General features: G+C 46.3%; 2 protein-coding genes and 1 non-coding gene across 3 annotated transcripts in view; 2 read left to right on the forward strand and 1 right to left on the reverse strand.

The window, feature by feature from the left end:
* The window catches only part of LOC8028988 (HSPB1-associated protein 1), a gene marked incomplete at its 5' end in the record, with an annotated part of 36,808 nt that extends 15,957 nt beyond the window's left edge, over window positions 1-20,851 (forward strand). The window contains 2 exon segments of the mRNA XM_042290284.1: window positions 2,572-2,679; window positions 16,956-20,851. Of these exon segments, the coding sequence (XP_042146218.1) occupies window positions 2,572-2,679; window positions 16,956-17,276 (429 nt within the window).
* Window positions 1,488-1,569, forward strand: Trnap-agg. The gene has a single exon. It is a non-coding gene; the product is annotated as a tRNA-Pro (tRNA).
* A 1,596-nt stretch (window positions 20,852-22,447) lies between the features above and the next one.
* LOC8028987 overlaps window positions 22,448-24,124 on the reverse strand; it is a 39,044-nt gene continuing 37,367 nt past the window's right edge. Inside the window, exon 16 of the mRNA XM_029968512.4 lies at window positions 22,448-23,522. Coding sequence (XP_029824372.3) covers window positions 23,499-23,522 — 24 coding nt within the window. The 3' untranslated portion in view covers window positions 22,448-23,498. The remainder of the gene's footprint in view (window positions 23,523-24,124) is intronic.

Below are 24,124 nucleotides of genomic sequence, written 5' to 3' on the forward strand. Positions count from 1 at the left end.
TGGAAAGTTGATTGGGGGCACATAGTAACATGCATGTGTACTCTGTGCGACATATCTAGCGCAAACAGAACACCCGTGCTTTTATGCATTTTACTCAGGAAAAGTATTGACGTTCATCAAATGTAACAGCTTAAATTGGTGTTCCGAATGAGTACCTTCCCCAGACTGGTAATTTACTGGCATACTTTCAATTCCAAGAGAAAAATTTGAAAAGGTGATTGCCTGTTTGCATTAACTTTGTCAAACTGAGTATGTAGCAGCTGTCTCAGTTTTTGCCATGCACTCTTTTCTAGCTACTGTGCTGGTTGCATCTATTAATTGCATTTGGAGGTGCGTAGTATAACTTGGAAATCCTGAAGAGATACTTCAGAAGTTCCGAGAATGAATATAGTATGCTGATCTGAAGGGCAATTCTGCTGGCAGTTCAAACTGGGACAGATGACTGATATATTGTCATGTTATTTTAGTGGAACATAGTATTGTGTAGCACTAAAATGCACCTTTGAAGAAAATTTGAGCTCTGTACATGCAGGAACTGATTGTTAATAACCTCACTATTTATGTGAGTGCAATTTTTAAATTGAGTGAAAAAACACAAATGTCAATTGATTAACATAAAAAACTATTGTTTAACGTAAGAATTAACATTTGATTAACATAAAAGAACATTCTTTAAGTTGGTTGGCCTCTAATAGTAATTGCAGTTAATACAGCGATTCCAACATGGTCCCTAAAACCAATAATTAAAAAGTTAATCAACAGATTTCTGTTAATTAGTCAAGTTACCATGACAGTTAGCTAAATCTTTTTGCTTCCACATATCAAAAGAATTGCCTCGAGTCTGATGAGGTGGTAACGTTTCAAGAGTAGTTTTCACTTTTTAAGATCTTGAGATGGAGCACTGATTATAGATGCATATCGGGAGAGGCGTAAGAATTTTGGGACTGTGCTTTTAAAGGGATAGTGCAATGAAATTCAAATGCCTATTTTATTGTCTAAATGTCAACCATGTTCTGACCACACCACGGCGGCAACAATTTTTTTACTCGGAAAAAAAAAATGACCGCATCTCCACGTGGTGAATGATGTTGATTGGGGCAAAGCTCTGGTGGTCCTGATGGTACTGATTTTGTTCATAGGTAGTGCTGATGGTGCTGATTTTTTTTTATCCTCTCCGGAGTAGCTTGTTGTCTGCGTCTGCGTAGACGCTGAGCCGCAGCATGTCGAGCTTTTCGTTCGTTTTCATCCATGTCAGAAATAGAATGTGTGGTATGGAACGTGGTTATATACGCAGTTGAGCATTTGACCGCAGCGCTCTCTCGTCTATAAACGTTGAGCCAATGCATGCAAAGTTTGACGCGATTATATACACATTTGACCGCAGCACCCTCTTCTGTATAGACGTTGAGCGGCTACATGCAACGTTTCATCCATGACATCCCCAGCTCGTGAGTTACTACCGCATCTCAGAGCCCCCTACTTGTCCTGCAGTCGTGGCCGAGTGGTTAAGGCGATGGACTAGGAATCCATTGGGGTCTCCCCGCACAGGTTTGAATCCTGTCGACTGTGCAAACATTTTTTCTTTTTTTAAGAAGACAGATGGGATGGCAATCGATGTGAGCACGGACGCCGGACAACGCTAGACCCTAAGGAGCTTCGCCCCTAAAACATCAAAACATTTTTTACAAGGAATAAACCGAATGTCGTTACATTGCTATGCACTTAAAAGCAGCGCCACTCCACAGAAGTACGCCAGCAAGCTGCGTTTTCGCGAGCCCTGTCAAACCGGATTTCTCTTCTCTCCCGGCCTATTCAGCTCTTGCGGGGAGTGGGGAGGGGCAGATAAAAACGGCCAGGTTGTAACGCGTTGACGACACCATGTGGCGGAGCTCATAACCATGCCAGCTCCTAAACAGCTTTGCCCATGCTGGACCAATTGTATCGCGCTCTTTGATGGCTGATCTTCGAGCACTCGCTGAAATCGGTCCTTTGGAATGAAAAATATAGCCAACCGTTCAAAATATAAGGGTGCAATTGTCTTTGGTTGATTGAGTTGATCATGTTAAACTTTTTTTTAATGTGAAGGGTTCAGTATCCCTTTAAAGCCATCAGCTTAGATGATATTAGATCAGTTTCCTGATTGGAAATTGGTGGGGAGTACCGAGGAAGCTGGAATCAATTGGAGCTGCAGTGCATTCACCTCCTTGTTGTTGTTTTTTCTTGCTGCATTAGTTACATATATTATGAAAACAATTCACCTTATTTTTTGTTTTACAATTGCTACAAACATTAGTGTTACAGCGATGTTCAAAGTGGTCCTATATAGCCTGTTTTAGTCTCATGACTGGCTTGGTTTAATTATTAAAATATGTTGAGGTTGTCTAAATTGAGGTCATGCTACTATGAAGCGAAGTTGACAACAAACACCTATAAACTCTTGGTACCAGGTCTCCTGGCAATGTTGCTATGCATGGGTCGATTGCCAGGGACCATCGAAAGAAACTTTACGGTACGGCTCTTCCTCCTTCTGTGAGATTTCACAAATCTGTGTGGTCCCACTTGTGTGTGCAGACCACGGACAGAGAACATCAGCTGCAGGAGGCCGTTACCAGGACCCTCGCCACATTGCTGATACCCTGCTATGAGGACGAGGACTCCACGTGGCTAAATACCAACGAGGCAAGGATATTAATCTCGGCTGGCTCCGACCTTTCTTTCGAGTCCCAAGGGGCTGTAATATCGTTCACCTTTCTTTCGGCGTCTTCGGTAATTTTTTATGTTTGCTCGTCTTACCACAAAGCTTTGCCAGTGGGGCCAATCATCTGGGAGATCTTAGAAAATTTTTCTGCAGGTTCTTTGCAGTACAAAAAGATGTGCACTACAATTCACTTGGTATAGACCTTTCCATCTCAGTAGTTACCCGACCAGTGGATAGAGGGCGCTGGCATACTTTCCGCCATAGGGTGGCTTCAAGGGATACTGACACATCAAAATCATATTTTTTTCTATTATCCGAAACGATTGAAAACGATGCCGGGACAGTACCCTCAAAATTTGAAACTTGGAAATTCAGTATTTGTGAAGTAAAAAAACAATTTACAAATGACGAATTTGAAGTTCTCGCGTGATCTGCGCCAGTGCGTTGACGTCAATATTGTGGAGCCCTGCGAGTCGACTTTCTTTCACGCCTCTGTGTTCCAAACTGTCGTTGCCACCGCGACCCGAAGCGAGGAGGTGAGGAGCAGGAGAGAAGGGCGCTGGTGGCCCGGGGAAAGCCGGTTTTATTCCGTCTGTGCCGCGAGCAGACGACGCTTGATGTCTGAAAGGCTGCTTTGGCAAAGTCACAACCGAAACTACGATACACACACACCAAACCCAGTTGTTTTGACCATTTGATGATTTCCTTTTTGAAGTCTGAGAGGTCATCGGGCACCTAAAATGACCACTTGGTTCGACTCCCTGACTTACTGATCATCCTCTGCTATGTGCATCGAGCGCCACCATGTTTTCCGAGGGAGGATACAAATCCAGGAGGCAACATCACACCGGACTCCGATTTTTGGTATTTAAAAAAGAAGGGCCGTAGTGCATTTGCAATTGCTTTAAAAACATGTTTTATGATTGCCATTATTAAATGTTATAGAAACCTTAAGAAATGCTATACAAAGCTTCTAAATTTCATGATTTTTGACATCACAAATCAAAAGAAGCGAGGAAGCTGGGAGCGGGAGAGAGAAGCGCCAAAAATAAAAAGGCGCACGTGTGTGGGAAAACTACAATTTGCATTGTTTTAGACAATAAAAAAAATATGACCTTTGGGGTGTCAGTGCCCCTTTCAATTTGGTTGGTTTAAATTTCAGCGTGCTTGCGGCTGTGTTAGTGCTTTATGTCTTTTTGCTTATAATTTTCTGATATAAAGGCGTCCGTTGTAGCACGCAACGAAGAAAACAGTAGTACTGAACTACTTTCAGATCCACAAAGTGGTTCTGAGTCATAATTGCAGATGTTTTTACGAACATTTTTTGGCACACCTGGCCAGGTTCAGGGCGAAATGATGAAACTGATGCACAGGGTAGATTTCCATCGTCTGCTACCGTACCCGCCGACACCCCTTACAAATAAAAAAAAATCTAATGGCATAAGGCGCATAGCGAAAAAAAGGTTGACAACTTGATTAACAATGCGCTGAATCGCAAAGGACACATGAACATCACAACTTCACTGATCACTGTTTGATTTTCGTGGACACCAACTTTTTATGAACTTCAGACGCTAGAAATGTCTCCTTAATAGTGCACATAATCTAAAGAGGTGATTATGTGGCTGTTTTCGGGCTGTTTTCTTTATTAAGCACTCGAGAAATATTTCAATAGCCCATCCTAGGCCGGGTGATAAATTTCTTTAACTATTGGCCCCGCTGAAGTACTCATTAACAGCATTTCACAATGTTGACGTTCTAAAATAAACTATTGGTTTTACGGACAGTTGCTTCGGGATATGAATAAGGTACCTGTCAGGCCCGTCAAGTGTAGTCTGACATTTGTCTTACGTAAAATTCGCCGAATGAAATTAGAGGGCTCCGTTTCCAGCAAGTTTGACTGAAGACTGAAGTCAAGCCCTAGACACCACTTCATGAACCTATGTATATTGCTGCGAGCACAGCTGGCTAAGTGGGCAGCGCGGCCGTGGCCTAACAGTTATCGTGCTTGCCTGCCACGTGAAGAGCCAGGGTTCGATTCCTAGGAGCGACGTGTCTTCTATTTATTCTTGCAATTTAGTGTTCTGGTAAGTTCAAGAATCCTGTTGCTTGTTCGAGTTCTGAATGTTCTACGCGCCAAGCCTTTTACGCCGATTGTTCCAGAATCCCACGCGTGTACATAAGGGGCTCCGCGGGCCGAGCCGCAGTCAGTCTCGCCCTGGCGTCCGATCCTGCTGTTAAGCCGACTTTGACGCCCGCGACGCTCTGTTGTTATTTTCTGTTCCCTTTTTGTTTTAGGCACAAGTTTGCCCCATTCACCGTTTCAGTTTCCTCAGTTACTCTTTGTTTCATCACCTATTCATTCGTGACAATATAGATATTTATTAAAACAGACCTGTTTTGTACAGTTCGGCGTCATTATTCACACAAAGTAAATCGATATCCGACATCGACAACGCCGTACTTGTGCAATTTCTATGCAGACAGCTTCTTTTCCGCATCGCATATTCTGGGTACCAGGCGATCTCAAGTGGCCTGTGACAGTTATTTCACTGGGGCAGTTTTAACCTTTGTGTTGAAGTATTATAATTTAAATAAATTAATTGAATATAGGTCTTAAGAAATTCGTTAAAGCACTTGAATGATTGGAGACATGGGACCAAGCACAGTGAACAGTTTCTTTAAATTCATAAATAAACAGATCAAGCGAATGAACATATTTTTGGAGTAATATCATGAACAAACAAATCACCTGATATTGACGTTATCATTATTCCTAGGATCAAATAAAATGCAAGTTAAACCTATCTCAATGAGTTCCACCATGTAATCAAAAGCAACTGTTTTTGACATGTTACGAACACAAGACCTTCTTCGACTTGTTACGAGGCAAAGCACAATTCTTTTGGGAAACACATGCTCAATTCTTTTGGGAAACACATGCTCCCCCCTTCGTGGAATATTTTTCACCTTTCGTGAGATCCTAAATGCGCGATCAGAAATAGTATACATTGCGCTACTTATTTCAATGTTCCACCACTACCACGGAGCACACTTGAGTTGTCATAAATGATTGGTTCAGTGTGCTCCAGGGCTAACGCTGATTCCTGTGCTTCCTCCCTCCTCACACGTACACCAACAGTGAAAATAGTCAAAACGTGTTACAAAATTAACTGCAGATGTTGTGCACATAATGATGACATGGTATTGGGTAGTACGATAGGGTAGTAGATGACACTTTGCAAAATAAGGTTGAAGACACAGTAAAATGCGACGAAAAACACCAATACAACGCCTTTGCAGAGGCACGGAGGGGAGAGCGCAGTGACGAGTTGAAGCCACCTTATGGTGGCCACGTCACGTGATTACAAGATAACAGTGCCCATGTGATGGAGGGTGGAAAAGGCTATAAAGGCTGGTCCAGACATTTTCATTGACTGCACTACGCTGTATTGCATTTCGTTCCACTACAGTATGTTGCAGGACCATGATTGCCATGGTAGCACTCATCACAAGCAGTTACAAGTGGTTCTAACATGGGTGGTCATATTTAAGACACAGGCGCCTTTTCAATTTCTAGAGATCTTTAGATTTTTGCATTGAATAGTATATTAAGTAACAGTGATGGAAGTTGCATTTGACATTTCGTGGCAGGTTCTATAGCAGGCAAAATATTGGTCTGGAGACACCACTGATGCTTTTGGAGCAGATGCCAGCATCTGTTACCACCAGAGGTCGGCATTTTAGGTCGCCCTTACTCACCCTCACCCTCACAGCCACACTCACCTAAGCCCCTCACTCACCCTCACCCTCACAGCTACACTCACCTTCAGCCCCTCACTCATCCTCACTCTCACAGTCACACTCACCTTCAGCCCTTCACTCACCCTCACTGAACCTCACGGCCCTCACGCACTCACCGCCCTCACGCCCCTCACGGCCCTCACGTCCCTCACTCACTCATGGCCCTCACGCCACTCACCGCCCTCACGCCACTCACGGCCCTCACCGCCCTCACGGCCCTTACCGCCCTCACGGCCCTCACGCACTCATAGCCCTCACCGCCCTCACGCACTCATAGCCCTCACCGCCCTCACGGCCCTCACCGCCCTCACGCACTCATAGCCCTCACCGCCCTCACGCACTCATAGCCCTCACGGCCCTCACCGCCCTCACGGCCCTCACGCACTCATAGCCCTCACCGCCCTCACCGCCCTCATGCACTCATAGCCCTCACCGCCTTCACAGCCCTCACGCACTCATAGCCCTCACCGCCCTCACGGCCCTCACGCACTCATAGCCCTCACGGACCTCACGCACTCATAGCCCTCACGGCCCTCACGCACTCATAGCCCTCACGCACTCACCGCCCTCACGCACTCATAGCCCTCATCGTCCTCATGCACTCATAGCCCTCACGGCCTTCACGCACTCATAGCCCTCACGGCCCTCACGCACTCATAGCACTCACGGCCCTCATGCACTCATAGCCCTCACGGCCCTCACGCACTCATAGCCCTCACAGCCCTCACCGCGCTCACGGCCCTCACTGCCCTCACGGCCCTCACGCACTCATAGCCCTCACGCACTCATAGCCCTCACGGCCCTCACACACTCACGGCCCTCACGCACTCATAGCCCTCACCGCCCTCACGGCCTTCACGCACTCATAGCCCTCACGGCCCTCACGCACTCATAGCCCTCACGGCCCTCACGCACTCATAGCCCTCACGGCCCTCACGCACTCATAGCCCTCACCGCCCTCACCGCCCTCATGCACTCATAGCCTTCATGCCACTCACGGCCCTCACGGCCCTCACCGCCCTCACGCCACTCACCGCCCTCACGCCCCTCACCGCCCTCACGCCCCTCACCGCCCTTGCGGCCCTCACACCCCTCACACCCCTCACGCACTCATGGCCCTCACGCCACCCAGGCCAGCCTCAGCTGGGGCAATTTCGCCCAGAAACTTTATGTCGCAACCCCAGCAACACGGGCCGCCCGCGATCACACGCAGCAACCAATTGCTGCAATTTGCCATCGTCATCATAAAATGTTATTTTTCTTGCCCTATTTAGACACAATTACGCGTTATAAACGTGTTTTTCTGCATTTAAATCTCGTTAAGAATACTACTGCACCTCTCTGAAACAGTTTATTTCCAAAAAAACGATCGATTTCAAACCAGGAGCAAGTCTTTCGGTGTCATCATCACCGGCATGAGGTATCACGTGAAAATTTTGCGTCCCTGATTGGATGCAGCCGCTTCAAACGTATTCGAATTGCTCCGAGTTGCTTGCTTATTTCAAGCCGGACCCGATCTCAGCAATTCGTGTCGATCTAGGGAAAGCTAGAGAACAACCCGCCATTAACACCAAAATTGCTGAGAAAGATGCTCAATCTGAAGGGCGCCTCACGTACTCACCGCCCTCACGCACTCATGGCCCTCACACCACCTCATGCACTCACCGCCCTCACGGCCCTCACGCCTCTCATGTCACTGCCCTCACGCACTCATGGCCCTCACACCCCTCACGCACTCACCGCCCTCACACCACTCACGCACTCATGGCCCTCACGCCACTCACCGCCCTCACGCACTCATGGCTCTCATACCCCTTACCACCCTCACCGCCCTCATGGCCCTCACCGCCCTCAGGGCCCTCACGGCCCTCACGGCCCTCACGGCCCTCACAACCCTCACGGCCCTCACAACCCTCACGGCCCTCACGGCCCTGACGGCCCTCACCGCCCTCACAGCCCTCACGGCCCTCACTCGCCCTCACACTCATGAATTTTCCTGGTGCAGAAACTCACTCACCCTCACCTCACCTGTGAAGATGAGGGGGAGTGAGGGTGAGTGAGGGCCCTCATGAGTGAGTTTTGCCGAGGTATGGTTACCACATCACTTGAAAATAAAAAAAGTGATTGCATCGCTAAATGAGTTCATCCTCGATAATGATTGAGGCTTCACCTTTGATACTAAGGCATATTACTTATTGCCTTTTGTAATAAAAGTAGATAAAGTGCAAGAATAACACAGGACCTTCTTCTTAGAAATTAGGCTCTGGTCAGAGTAGGTTCCATTTATATTGGGGTATTAAAAAATTCTTGAAAAATGAATCATAGCACGACACTTTAGTTGGAATAAAGCATCTCTCATCTTTACTCATTTACACTTGGCAGTTTACTTAAATTTCAATTTTGAAAACAAAAGAACACAACTGCCACCAACGATGCTCGCAACTTGTCAGAATATAGCAGTCTATCATGTATAATAGACTGCATACACTACTAAGTTTAATTTTTTATCATTTTTTATATTTTCTTTTTTTAGTGCACTACGTGCAGTTGTGCATCATTCCACCCTGAGGGACTATTTTACCCTTTAATAGGAGGCTGCGGCACGCCAAAGCGACATACACAAAATCGTGATGTCTACTCTGTAGGTCCAGCTTCTCTGCAGAGCACCAGTGAAAGGAAGGAAGAGCAATCAACGGAGGTAATTACTAAACCGCCCAAATAGACCACAAATAATTTGAAATATTCTGAAACTTCCCACTGCTAAATTATGTTCCATATAAAGATTATATAAAATCCCACATTGTTCTAAGCAATACCCGAAAGTTTTGAAATTTCACACAAGCTTACCCTAACGATCCGGCAGCGGAAACAATGACAAATAGCAAGACGCCCTGAAATTACCCTCCGGTGGTTCCTTGCAAGTGCTGGAAGAGTTTCGCAGAAACAAGAACATGAGGTCCGCGTTAAAAGATTATCGACACGTGAATCTCATCGCATATGCATAGACTTCATTTTTATTTTATTTATTTATTTATATGAGGATTCAAAGAATACTGCGGCTCTCTATTGAGAGCCGTAGCAGGAGTGATATACAATGTTAAAATATGCAGAAAAAAAGGACATTGCTCTTCTGTCATACTTGTGTCATCAAAAAAAAAAAAAAATAATAATAATTCCCCGCAGGGGGCACCTGTGAAAGCAGGTGTTTGGAGAGTGGCGTCTCCACGGACCCCGAGCCCCGCAGGGGGCGCCTGCACCTTTGGTGCTAGGTGCTTGGTGAGTAGCGTCACCACGGACCCCAGCCACGTGGGCCACCATACCCGCACGCAGGGGGCACCTACTTTAGTAGGTGCTTGGTGAGTGGCGTCACTACGAACCCCGAGCCATGTGGGTTCACCCACCCACGTCTGGCTGTGCGTGGCGTACCCGTGTCCGGGGAAAAGGGGACCCTGGTGGTTGAGCTAAGCCCGGGGTATGTTTGGACCCTTCGGGGCCCCCCGGGCGAGGCAATACACTGCTTTGACCCCTGCTTCTCGTAGACGGGTGTCCTGGCTTGGCCCGACCAGGATGATTCAGTCAGTCGCCTCTTCTACCCTCTTCTTCCTTCTTTCACTTTTCCTTCCACCTCTTTCTCTTTTCTTCTGCACTCTCTTCCTTTCTTTTTCACCTTCTTAGGCGGCAAGGGCTAACCTTGAGTGGAAACAGGTCCTGTCCCTGCATCCACACTCGGTTATAGTGCCCGGGCAGCACTGGTAGAGTAATTGTGTCAGCCAAGCCTTTCTTGTTATGGCACATTACCTACCCCCTCGTTGGGCTCCGTGGTGGGCGGTGCACCCGGGCACTGAAATTCCTTCCCATCTTTATGGGTTCTCGTACTAAACCAACTGATCGGGCCCTGAAAAGGACCCGCACCGAAGTCCTTGACATTCCGACTAAGACTCCTGATCTTTTTAAATTCTCAAAGTTTCTTGTTTTGCACGCTGAGGGTGAAAAGCCACTGGCTAAACTTTCTCCATTTCTAGTATCTAAAGTGCTTGAAAGTATTATTGGTGCGAACTTTAGCGCCAAAAAGATGGCATCAGGCGACCTCCTTGTTGAGGTGAATACAAAGAAACAAAGTGAATCACTCCTAGCCCTGAACTCTGTCTCAGACTATAAGGTCAGTGTGACCCCTCACCGAAAGTTGAACACCGTCCAAGGGGTCATCTCTGAAGATGACTTGCTCGACTTGACAGATACAGAGCTAGTTGAGGGTCTCTCCGGACAGGGAGTGGTTGCAGCACGACGCATCACCATCCGTCGCGACGGCATAGAACGTAAAACCAGGCATGTCATTCTGACCTTTGACTCCACGACTCTACCCACTAATGTTAAGGCAGGCTACCTTCAGTGCCGTGTCCGGCCTTATGTGCCGAACCCTCAGCGCTGCTTTAAGTGCCAAAGGTTCGGCCATGGGTCGCGCAACTGTCGGGGCAGCGAGACCTGTGCCAAATGCTCTAGTAAGGAGCACGTCGCTGATGTGTGTGAGAACGAAGCTCAGTGCACAAACTGTAAAGGAAAACACCCAGCATACTCCCGATCTTGCCTGTTATGGAAGCAAGAAAAAGAAATTCTCACCTTGAAGGTTAATGAAAACATTTCCTACATTGATGCCAAAAAGCGTTTTGCCTTTGTTTCCAAAGGCTCGTATGCCCAGGTCGTACATAGGGGACCGGTACGGCCAATGGTTTCGACTGGAACACAGACGTCTACGGACGATCTGCGCCTCCCGTCGAGGTCTCCTGCGCCCTCGGGAGCGGTGCCAGTGACACCGCTTTCGAATTGTAAAGTGGATGCTGCCTCCTCAGCATCCACCTCAGGGCAGGGGCTGACCCCCCCTGCTCCACCTGGCCCTTCGGCCCCTAAGGGCCGAGGCCTACCCCCTCGCGCCTCTGCTCCCCAGAGGAAGCCCGGGGAGTCGCCGAAGCAGACGACCTCCAAGGGTCAGCTGCCGGCGGCAACAGATGAGCCCATGGACGTAAGTGGGCCCAGGGCCGAGGCGGACGCTCCCCTCTCAGGATCGGAGTCGTCTCTTTCTGTTGCCAGTGACCCCACTTGGAAACAGAAAGATCCTCCTAAAAAGCAGAATAGCCCACGTGTAAAAATAGATTTTAAACCTTAACGGATCTCCCTTTTACGTCACTTTTATATATATTTATATATATATTTATTTATTTTTTCGTTTAAATGGCAAAAAACTATAGTATTATGCAGTGGAATTGCCGTGGTCTTTTCCCTAATATTGATGACATAAATTTTTTTCTTGATGAGCTTCGACCTGTCGCTATATGCCTACAGGAGACTCATCTTAAGGACACACAAACAAATGTTCTACGTCGTCATCAGGTTTTTAGAAAGGACCGTGCATCCCATAGCAACTCCTCTGGTGGAGTAGCTGTGGTTGTGCAGAGTGGTATTGCCTGTACTTCTGTTCCTCTCACAACCTCTCTAGAAGCAGTGGCAGTTCGTATTCTTCTTGACCGCCTTATTACGCTTGTTTCACTTTACTTGCCACCAAATATTCCACTGCATGTACATGACCTGCATGGACTCGTAGCGCAGCTTCCGCAACCTTTTTTAATCTTGGGGGATTTTAACGCCCACCACCCCATGTGGGGTAGTGCTCGCCAAGACTCCCGTGGTGGTGTCATTGAAAGATTTTTATTGTCATCCGGCCTTTGCCTTTTAAATGTACATAATCCTACATTTTTTAGTGCATCTCATAATACTTTCAGTTCCATCGATTTGTCTCTTTCATCCCCAACTTTACTTCCCTGTTTTTCTTGGAAGGTTTTAGATAACCCTTTTGGGAGCGACCATTTTCCTGTCTTTTTAGAAAGTACTGTAGCACCTCCATCACTTTCAACACGTATCCCCAGGTGGAAATTAGACAAAGCTGACTGGGCTTTTTTTGCATTGGAAGCAGTGCTTGACCCAGCCGAACTTTTAGCTACGACTCCGGAAAATGCCACCTTGTACGTTACGGACCATATCATAAATGCTGCTTCAGCCTCTATTCCACAAACATCTGAAAATCTTCCTAAGCGCTGCAAGCCTTGGTGGACCAAAGACTGTTCTGTTACGCTTAAACGTCAGAACAGGGCCTGGAGCACTTTCTGCCGCTACCCAACGGTCTGGAACAAGATAGAGTTTTAAAAATGTAAAGCAAAGGCTCGTTGGACAAGGAAACGAGCTAAGAAAAGCTCATGGATGAAATATGTTTCCAAGGTGAACAGTTTTGTCACTACTAAAGAGGTGTGGGACCGAATGAGAAAAATTCGGGGTAACTACCTCTCTTTTAGAACGCCTCTTTTTCCCTCGGCTTCGCCAACCTTGAAAGGCCAGGCAAATGTTCTTGCGGAACATTTTTGTAAAGTGTCTAGCTCATCTAATTATATTCGGCAAAATTTAAGAAGTTCAAAGCTGTAGCAGAAAAGCAGCCAATTGCTATGTCAGGATCAGACACTCTTGTATACAACCAGCCTTTCACAATGTGCGAACTCGACGTGGCCCTTGGGTCAAAAAAGCAGTCGGCACCTGGTCCTGACAAAATCCACTATGAAATGTTGCGGCACTTGTCTCCTGAATCTCTAGGCCATTTGTTAACCTTTTTTAATCATTTGTGGATGGCTTCTGCCTTTCCTCAGTGCTGGAAGCGGGCACATATAATTCCTCTCCTAAAACCCGGTAAAGACTCTACTCTACCAGCAAGTTATCGTCCCATTGCAATGACCAGTTGCCTTGGGAAAACTTATGAAAAACTAATAAATACACGATTAGTACACTTTTTAGAGACTGAGGGAATTTTAGATCCCAATCAGTGTGGGTTTAGAATGGGGCGATCAACATTGGATCATCTTGTTCGCCTGGAAACTTTCATACGTGAAGCTTTTGTTCATCGACAGCACTGCGTTTCAGTATTTTTTGACCTAGAGAAAGCTTATGATACTACCTGGCGTTACGGGATTCTAAAGGACTTATACACACATGGTGTCCGTGGCCGCATGTTGCGCTGCATAAGGGAGTTTTTGACTAACCGAACTTTTCAGGTTAGGTTTGGTTCCACACTTTCGGATGTTTTTCCTCAGGAGAATGGCGTCCCTCAGGGGGCTGTATTGAGTGTCACTTTGTTTGTGGTGAAGATAAACAGCCTTGCTGCAGTGATACCTCCATCAGTTTCATATTCATTATATGTAGATGACGTGCAGATTTCCTTTTCGTCCTGCAATCTCTCAAGTTGTGAGCGCCAGCTTCAACTCTCAATAAACAAAATGAGCAATTGGGCCGATGAAAATGGTTTTAAGTTTTCATCTGAAAAAACAGTGTGTGTGCCATTTTCACTATGTCGTGGTATGTTGCTTGATCCTTGTTTGCAGCTCAATAGCACTGCAATACCTGTAAAATACGAGCACAAATTTTTAGGGGTTATTTTCGACAAGAAACTTACTTTTGTGGCTCACATCAAGGAGCTGAAGCAGAAATGCTTGCGGTCGTCTAACATTCTCAAAGTGCTTTCACACACATCCTGGGGGTCTGACAGACGGTGTCTCTTACGACTTTATAACTTCTTGGTGCGGTCCCGTCTGGACTATGGCGCGATTGTTTATGGGTCGGCACGTCCGTCTGCCCTAAAAATGTTGGACCCCGTCCATCATCTGGGGCTCAGGCTTGCCACGGGAGCATTTCGAACATCACCTGTGCTTAGCTTGTATGCTGATACACATCAAATGTCTTTGGAAAGACGAAGGCAGTATTTGAGTCTTTGTTATGCTTACAAGATATACAGCTATCCTGAACATCCCACTTTTGATGCACTTCAACCTTCTACGTCCTTCCGACTCTTTGAAAACAAGCCGAGCATTGTTCGGCCCCTGAGTTTCAGAGTGCAGAGCATGGTAACATCGCTCCATCTCCCCTTTAGTGAGGCTGCTGTGTTGAGGGGCAATGAGAGAGTTGCGCCTTGGGACCTTCTGCCAATTTCTTGTGACTGGTCACTGTCTAAGTACAGAAAGGGAGCTGTTTCTCCACTCGTTCTTCAGCAGGAGTTTGCCGATTTAGAACAGAAATACAAGGACTACTCGCATTTTTACACTGATGGATCGAAAACATCAACTTTTGTGGGGTGTGCAGTTTATTCCATTACCTTCAGCAAAGTTCGACAACTCCACACTGTCGCAAATATTTTTACTGCCGAATTGTACGGTATTTTAATGGCTGTGGAGTACTTATTAGAGAACAATATCATGAAAGCAATTCTGTTTGTCGACTCTCAAGGCGTTCTTCTAGCCGTTTCGTCCTTAGCAGACAGCAAGAACCTTCTCGTGCAATGTCTTCGGGTACGGCTTAACCGAGCACTTCAACTAGGACACCAGATTAAATTCTGCTGGGTCCCAAGCCACGTGGGTATTTCCGGCAATGAAAAAGCAGACTTGCTTGCTGCCTCTGCAAAAGAGTACCCAAAACTGCCTCTTGGCCTGCCACACCAAGACCTGAAACCGATCATACAGAAATCGATTATGAAGTCATGGCAGTTGGATTGGGATTTGGAAAAAGAGAACAAGCTTCATGTTATCAAGCCCCAACTGGGGGTATGGGAGAGTTCCTTCCATAAAGTCCGTCGGGTTGAGGTTCTCCTTTGCCGTTTAAGAATTGGTCATACCCGTTTGACTCATTTGCACCTGCTCTGTGGTGAAGATGTTAAACTTTGCGACAAGTGTGGCAAAGATATGACTGTTTTGCACATCCTGTGGCATTGCAAAGCTTTAAATCCAGAGCGCCGAAAATGTTTTCTTGAACTTTTTCGCGATCACCTCCCCTTTCATCCATATTTCCTGCTTGGCGATGAACCATTGGTACCATTCGATCGAGTTTTAAATTTCCTTCATAACACTGGCCTTTTACACCAGCTGTAACTTGCAGTACTTTTAGATCACACCTCTAAGCCCTTTGGGAAAACCTTCGTTTGGCGCAATATGGCCTAAGTTGCTCTTGCGCCATAAAACCCCAAATCATCATCATCAAAAATAATAATTATGGAGAAGAAACAACTATTTGCTATGATGGCCTACTTGATGCTGGACCATGAACAAAGAAATCTAAGGTGGTAGAGAAAAGGAGAGGGACAGGCACAGTTTTTGAGATGTTGTTTGTCCCCTTCTTTCTCTACTGCTTTGGATTTTCCGTGCCCTAGTCTTGGGTGACTTCCTTCAGTTTACCTGCACACTAGTAGTAACTGTCAGAACTTCGACATCTTGCTGCATCTTTTTTCCGTCCAGAATTTACTTTTAAATTTCCTCGTATTTGGAATCGCCAAGGTGAAGGTCAAGGCCATATATGACAAATATTAGCAAGTTATACATACACTGCACGGCATCGTTATTGCGAGCTCGACATAGGCACTTTCTTGCACTCTACTCCAAAAGGGCAGACTCCTAAATTTACCGATCTAGTTACAGTGCCAAATGAGCACTTCTAGCCACACAAGTAGTTTTGATGGCAGTCTTTCGACTTTATGCGAAGAATGGGGGAAGAAAAGGATTGCTCGTTTGTTGTAACAGTGTCACACTATGCACAAATAAAAAAAGCGAAAGCCGTTTACAACTCCCTGTAACGCCGAATTAGAGCGCAGCTCTTGAGGAGGAGGAGGGAAGGATACTGGGGGGGGGGGGGTCAACTGACCGGGGGGGGGGGGTCACGTGAACTGGGAGTCACGGGACGATGACAATGCCGATGATGTCATCACTGACGTCGCTGATGACGTCATCAGTGACGATGACGATGTGGATACCGATGATGATGTCGTCACCGGCATCCGCATCGTCATCGTCATCATCACTGATGGCGTCATATCACCGACATCCACATCGTCATCATCACTGGTGACGTCATCAGTGATGTCACTAATGACGTCATCAAGGATGATGACGATGACGATACGGATGTCGGTAAAGTCATCAGTGACGTCACTGATGACGTCACCAGTGATGATGACGATGCCGGTGACGTCATCAGTGATGATGAAGATGACGATGCCGGTGACGTCATCTGTGACGTCACTGATGACGTCATCAGTGACGATGACGATGCGGATGCCGGTGACGTCATCAGTGATGATGATGACGATGCGTATGCCGGTGACGTCATCAGTGACGATGACGTCATCGGGGGTCACGTGACCTTGGGAGGAACATGCCCCCCCCCCCCCCCCCCCCCCGAGGTCACGTGACCTAGGGGGAGGCTCGCGCGGTGCATTATGGGACATTCCCCATAATGCACCGTGCGGTTACGCCGACGCCGACGGCGACGCCGCTCAAGCCGGAAACGGGCGCCTAAGAGCTGCGCTCTAAAAAGAAAACAAAAAAAATCTGAAAGCCTTTGCTTTTTTTAAAATCGAGATTGTGCTGGATTTTTGCAGGAACTGACCACACCCGACGAGAACTTGGCCTACATCTCGAAGCTACTGGGACCCCCAACTGGGGAGGTTGAGCCCGCTGAGGAGGAGGGGATGGTGCGCGATTACGAGCCCACCCCGGTCGCGCAGTGCACCCTGGAGGAGTATGCGTCCAGTTCTGGGGCACAGCTGCCGCCCGAGAGCCCGCCCCGCAAGCGTTCCAGGTTCACGGAGAACTCCGGAACGCCCCGAGCGCGGGACGTCGTCAACTGCTTCCTGCACCCCGACGTGGTTCGCCTGGTTGCCGAGAAGTTGAAAGAGCTCCGAGCACCGCCAGCAGAATGAAAGTGGTGTGGGTTTGCAGTTATCGAAAAAACGTTTTTCAGTTTCTGCACTTCTGATAGGAAGAACCGTTAAAACTACGGGTGTCCAGCGTACTGCGGAGACCAAAACGCCGCGAAGGTCTCCGAGGCTTTAAAAATAAATAAAAAGAGACAAACTTCACTACCATCGTCGCCTGCTATAAACTTTATTCCATAGGTGGTTCGAGGGGAATATCGCCTCGAGATCGAAGAGAGTAGCCACTGTGCGGCCGATGTTGGAAACACTGCTAGTGTAGACATCGCCGCACGTCATCTGCTCTCGGCGCACGTTGAAACATGGATCCTCGCGACAATGAAGGCTAGTTTTCGAGTAAACTGCACTATTTACGTTGTGAATGCTTGTTTTTTCGAAAAGATTGTATCGTTCCCCAAGAGTGGAAATAAGCGAAAGCAAGGAATGTCAAGCCGGATACTTATATGATGTTGCTACTTTGGCTGTTGTTGTGATGTGGTTATTTGTTTCAGTTTCAGTGCCATTGCATACTATTATGGAGTACATTGCCGACGGAAATCGGTGCCTTGTCGAAGGTGAACTTGTGAATGCCGGGCACACAGTCGTCGGCTCTCAGCAAGGATCGCTTGCCGTGCTGAATAACTATTGTTTGTAACTCCAACGGCCGGACATGTCTTTGAGAGAATCGCTTCGAATAATCCTCCTGATCGTTTTAAACGCCGCATATCTAAAACCGTTTATTTTTGCGATCCCAATTATTCATAAATTAGGCATAGGAATCTATTCACGGCCACTAACTCTCGCGAATTCTAAAGACTTGAATTCTGGCCACAAAACAAGAGAGGCATTTGCTTGCCTTTATTTTCGCTAATTTTGTAATTCTTGAAAATATAGGGCTCACGAAGCGTTTTGCAGTAGGCAGTGCAGTCAGTAGGCAATGCAGTCACTTCGGAAAAAGAATGGCTCGAGCTTTGTACGTTAGTGAGCTGTTAAACTTAGATGTAATCATGCCGTTTTCATGTAGCATGATTTGCTGTGGAAAATTTGTTTTTCAAGCAAAGTGGCACGAAACCTTTGCCACGTGGAGGGTTAGCGAAATTCATGGAGTATGAACACGTAATTGATTAGGCTCGATAGTCCCTGTTACTCCTTTGGTAGATTGACCAGTTGCCATCATCCCTATTTACTATGTATTTCCTACCGAACTTCAAGAATAGTGATGAGGTGCATCCGATGCATTTGCAGGCACCGAGTGAGTCACTTCCACTGCAGTCAGTGCCCCCTTTAGTGTGGCATTGTGTAGGGGTTTCGTAGGAGTGACAATTCTACAATGTTTGAAAAGTCCGATTCTCACGCAGCAATACGTTTGTGGCATTCGCATCCTCTCCAAAAACACCGCAGTGGGAGAACCCACACTAGTGACGATGACACTGCCCAGCAGCGAGCATCAAAGCGAACGCTTTATGCGCACTCTACTTTGGGCCACTCGTGACACTTATGTAAACAGTTTTATTTTTCCACTTACCTTGGTTGTCATGCATCGTTGGTTTGAAGTCTTCGGCGGTGAAATGTTTAGAGCAAACCATCGCGTGAATTAGATCTCAACTTCGAGAGCCACTCTTTTCTCAGTGCAGCAACAGCTGGATATCGGTGAAAACTGACCCCCACCTCGGTGCAATAGGTATTGCACTGAGGCAATGAACAGTCTGGCACCACTTTCTGTTGAAATTGCTTTCACAATGATACTGTACGAGGCAATAAATGTGATATTCTGCAGGTTCTTGGCCGCGACCGCAGTAAAGTGAACTAGAGGAGGGGTAGTGGGATCAGGCGCCAACGCGTGTCATGCATTGCTGTGAAGCGGCGAATGTGGAAAGGTCCCGGATGTACATGGTGGCGCTGCAGTCGTAGGGGCTGAAGGATCCGATCGATTCCAAGCGTTCCGAAGGCCTTCGGTGAGTAGGTTTGGGTTGCGGTTTGGCAGTGCGAAGTGGCTCTCGTTCCAAACTGATCTTTACCCAGTGTTACCCACGTCTTCTGTCGTTCATGGCCAATGAAGTGCTATGCCGAATCGACGTTGACAATGCTACTGCTTCGCTCCGGGGTGCCAGAGAGGCTATCAGAGGCAGAAAAGTGAGCAGCCGTTGCTGTTCTCAATATCTAACAAGGAAGAAAAAAGAACGAAACTTGCATCGCAAGGATAAGCTCCTGGATGAAACACGTTTGGTGTGTGAGCTTCATTAATGCAAGACTTCGTTCACATTATAAACAAAGAAGAGGTGCGCATTCCGCAAGGAAAGCCGGAGCTCTTGCCGAGTGCTGTGCCGACATTGCTTCCGAATGCTCTGAGCTATTTATCAAAGGAAGCGTCGCAGCCAAGGCCACCGAGGAAGCGAAAGGGTGCCGATGCTTCCTCAGGTGACGGTAAAAGGCCAGACACTGCCTCCCCAACTGCCTGCAGCAGCACCGTACCGGCTGCAGCCGATACCGGGGCGTTTGATTAAGCCTGTCTGCCCGAAGAATACTCCACGCTGTATGTTCCCTCCGAGTACTGGAGCTGTCACCGAGTTCCAAGCCTCAGTGGTCTCGTGTATTGTAAACTTAAAATGTGTGGCAATTAAGTTTTATCTGAGAGATTAGTGATTTTTTTCACGAGACAGCATGCCTAGTGTTGTATACACTGTTCATCTCTGTGGCCGCATGGCTGAAGGAGGACGCGTCGTCAGCTGCAAGGAAGCAAAGGCTTTTCTCAGAGACGTCGACTCCTATTGTCTCCGTGGAGGTGCCGTCCCGATGAGCAACATGCCAAGATCCTACCTTACAAAGGGCCTTGAGGGGCAAGTGGCCACCCGTGAGGGCCCACGCTTCAGCAGCCGCTGCACTGGAAAAGAAGCAACTAAAGGTATGTATCAGTGCCACTTGGGCAGAATTAGGAATGTCATGCCAACATCGTTTTTGTCCAATCTAACATAGTAAATTGCAATATCTTATGCATTGTTATTTAAGCTGAAAGCTGTGTTTGGTTTCAACTTTTAAATGTTTTCTTTTTTACTTCCCAGGACAAGGATGCATCTCCTGCCGATACCTGAGAAAGGCGCTTCTAACACAATGGTCAAGGATTCAGCGATCAGTCAAGACCGAAGACTGCTGTCTCGCTATGCTAACCTCCAAGCCCAGCTCAAGCAAATACAAGATGATAATGCCTCAGAACCTGACGAAGTACTACAGGCAGAGATTGCAACCTTGCCTCCCAAGCAGCAAGAAAGTGTTGGGCAGTGTTTTTTGGCAGCAAAGAAGAGAAACTCGAAGGGAAACACCTACTCAAGGGACTGGGTTCTGGAATGTATCCTGATGAAAATGAAAAGTGCCAAGCTCTATGAACATCTTCCCAAACACAACATCATTTCCCTACCAAGCAAAAGTATGTTGAAGCGCTACCTCAGACACTACAAAAGTGGGTATGGTTTCAATCACAAGGTGCTGAAACAACTAAAGCAGAAGACGAGGCACATCAGTAGCTTTAAAAGACGTGGTGGCCTTTTAGTGGATAAGATCAAACTTTCTGAGCACCTCAATGTAACACCTTCTGGACACATTAAAATCTGTCGACATGGAATCTTCTATGACTGAGGAACAGAATGTTGCCTGTGACCATTGCTTGACTATCATGTTCGTCCCATTCACTGGAAAATGGACTTAAATTATTAGTGTTTTTGCCACCAGTGGAAATGCCAAGGCAGAGGAGCTTGCAAAAATTCTAATAGAGGCTACAATCCTGGTTGAAGCAAGCGGACTCTGTTGATTTCCTCACTTCAGACAGTGCTTCATGGAACCGTCAAATGTGGAAAATCTTGGGAGTCGGCGTTAAGTCAGGGAAAGTTACCTGCAGACTTGAGTACCCTGTCGATTCATTCCGGCATCTACATTTCCTCTCAGATTTTCCTCCTTTACTCAAGTGCCCCCGGAATATGCTCCTCCAGTATCCACTGAACACCCCAGATGGAATGGTATGTGTTATAACTTCGTAACAAAACAAGAACTTAGCAATTTTGCTGTTTCAGATCTCGTGTTTCTGGCTATTCTGGTGTGAAGTCATTTTGTAAAAGGTATTTTTGAAAGCATTTATATACTCGTGCTTAAACACACATCTTTAAGTGAAAAAGGTAACGTCTTTAAGTGAAAAAGGTAATCTGTATGCAATGTGTTATGGCTACAGTTTCAGGTCTCCATGCGGCGTGTAAGGGAAGCATTAAAAAAAGACTCAAGCAATGTTACCCTGAAGGCAATGCCCGGTCTTACATCAGTGCACCTTCAGCCAAATGGATTTGAGAAAATGATGGTGTCCTTCGCCTCCAACTCTTCAGAGACCGTGTCATCAATGGACTCCAGTTCTTCCAGGGTGAGCTAGAGTCCTCGTGCAGCAGCTTTGATGCAACATTGTCCTTCTTTATGTAAGCAGAAACCTGCTAATCAGTTAGGTTGCTGCCCTTTGACCTATTGAACCAATCAGAAAAATAATAAAAACTCGTGCTAAGTACCTCGAGGGGCTACCTGAGGGAAACTTTGTTAAGTCTAGATCCTCTGTTTACATTTCTGTATAATGTTGTTATTTTTAGTGAGCAGTGCACGAAAATTTCAGTTGTCTATCGCAGCAATTTTAACTTGTATCAACAATGGGAAATGCTAGCACACTATATACGAGTCAATTTGCATTCTTTCAGAACCATCAACTGCCTGATCAAGATCATGACTTCCCCCTTCACAGCAAAAGCTCTACGTCCAGGGTCTAAGGAAGTGGAGTTCTTGAAGGAATTTCTTAAGTTTTTGTCTTCTTGGGAGTCCCATGCAAAAGGAGTGGCTGGATTTTTGAGTGACTCCACAGCAGATGGCCTTAGGGCCACAATATCCAGCACTTCAGCTCTTGGAAACCCTCACCGCACAAGGCTTCAGATACATCGTGACATCTACGTTGTCTCTTTTCATAGTTTACATTGGAGAGGAACTCAAGCAGGGAACACATGCACCGCGCGGCAGTTTCTATGGCAACTTGTGTGCACGCTGTGACGTGGCGGCTTGGCAAAGGTCCACATCGTAGCGTCCTCGGGTGTTGCCACGAGAATCGGTGCGTGGTGCCCATTTTTGCCACTCATGTGTTCCCTGCTTCAGAGTCACCACAGAGTGCAACAAGCCAGTTTGGTGGGTAATGAGGAAGTTGGGCGACCACAGGGGCAACGAACATGAACAGATTCCCACCCACTGTCTAACCTCATTTATTCGATTAAATGGCCACAGTCAAAAGCTTTACAATGCACTAAAATATTGCAGTAAAATGCCCGTTCGAAGAAATTTCGACTGAGCTACAGCCAGTTGCCGGTTTTTAGGGCTTACTCTATGTTGTAAACTTTCTAAGTGAGAATGCAGTCTTACGAGAAGGCTCTGGTCCCGCAAAAATTGCTTTGCCTTCAGTTACTGATGAGCTATAAAATAAGGCACACACCTGCCCGACATGAAATCAATCGCACACATTTTATTTAAACAACATCCAATAGAACACACCTGTTTCGCAATGTGCGCACTCTTCGACTAGGACATCTGACATAGCGCTGTGTCAAAGGTACAGTCTCAAATGAGGAGGCATGCACCACACACACAAGAAACTCTAGAACACACAAGTAACAAAATACAGGTCAATCTGAAAGATGACCTATTTTTTTTTTTTTTCAATGCAGTTTTATACATTATTCAATTTTATGAAACATCTTGGAAGCACCAACAGGCAAATCATTTCAGCCTCAAACATTAGGCTTGTTTCCTATTATAAAATGATATTCATGGCAAAGTTGGACAAACAAGCTATAATGTTGACATAAATGCAAACAGCATGAGTTTTTTCTTCTTTCACTAGCTGTTCTAAAGGAATAGGAATAAAGGCTATGCATTGATATTGTTTTTCTTGAGAAGTGCCTTGAGTAATTGTGTATATGCATGTGATCAGAGGGACAAGGAATTCAATGCCGTTTCCCTTCTTAACCACACCACACGCACAAGATGTAAGCACTGACGATCTGTTGTGACATAGATAAAAGGAGCAAAAATGTCAGACAACATTCTTTTGGTGATTAGCTAACATACGTAAGTTTGTTCACATTTGGCCTCCTTGACATTAGTTGAGCGATTGCTTGTTTCAATCAACGGCAGAGCATGGTGACCTCGCACATGAAATGTCTCAACTCAACGATGGGCATTTGTTACTTTCTGAAAAAAAATAAAAAAGCAAGTTAAGAGGAGTGGCAACCTTGTCTGCTGTACCAAACCTCAAAGATCCAGAAAGACACTACACAAGAATTATACAGCCCAAACCATTAGCTCTCTAGCACAAACTAGGCTTTGACACTAAGTTCACAATGCAATCACCCTGGTGAAAGGCTCACGGAAGACTATGTTTACAAGTGGGGACACTTTTATCAAAACCTTGTGAAATATCGCTGCCCAGTAGTGTTTAGTGCTGTGGGCTCTTGCTCTTGTGTAGACTCCAAATGCAACACTGGCTCGTGTTATTGTTCCTCGACTCCATACAAATTAATTGCATAAGAAATTTTGTCCATCCAACAGGCCACACACAAATAAAAAAGATTTGCAGCTTGGCTATCAATATAGTAGCTCGCACCAGGTCCCTGCAATGACTACATGCTACTTCAAAACAAAGCAACAAAATTAACAAAGCAAAACAAAATTAAATGCACCCCAAAAATTTCTAATTTGCCTGGTTTAACAGAACTGCCTGGTTAGAGACTACTCTGCCACGAGCAATTCCACTAAAAGCTGCCATATGACGACACAAAAAAAGTTAGTATGTC

Source organism: Ixodes scapularis, unplaced genomic scaffold (assembly GCF_016920785.2).
Source record: "Ixodes scapularis isolate PalLabHiFi unplaced genomic scaffold, ASM1692078v2 PGA_scaffold0__279_contigs__length_252992795, whole genome shotgun sequence".
In the NCBI taxonomy this organism is placed as follows: Eukaryota; Metazoa; Arthropoda; class Arachnida; order Ixodida; family Ixodidae; genus Ixodes; species Ixodes scapularis.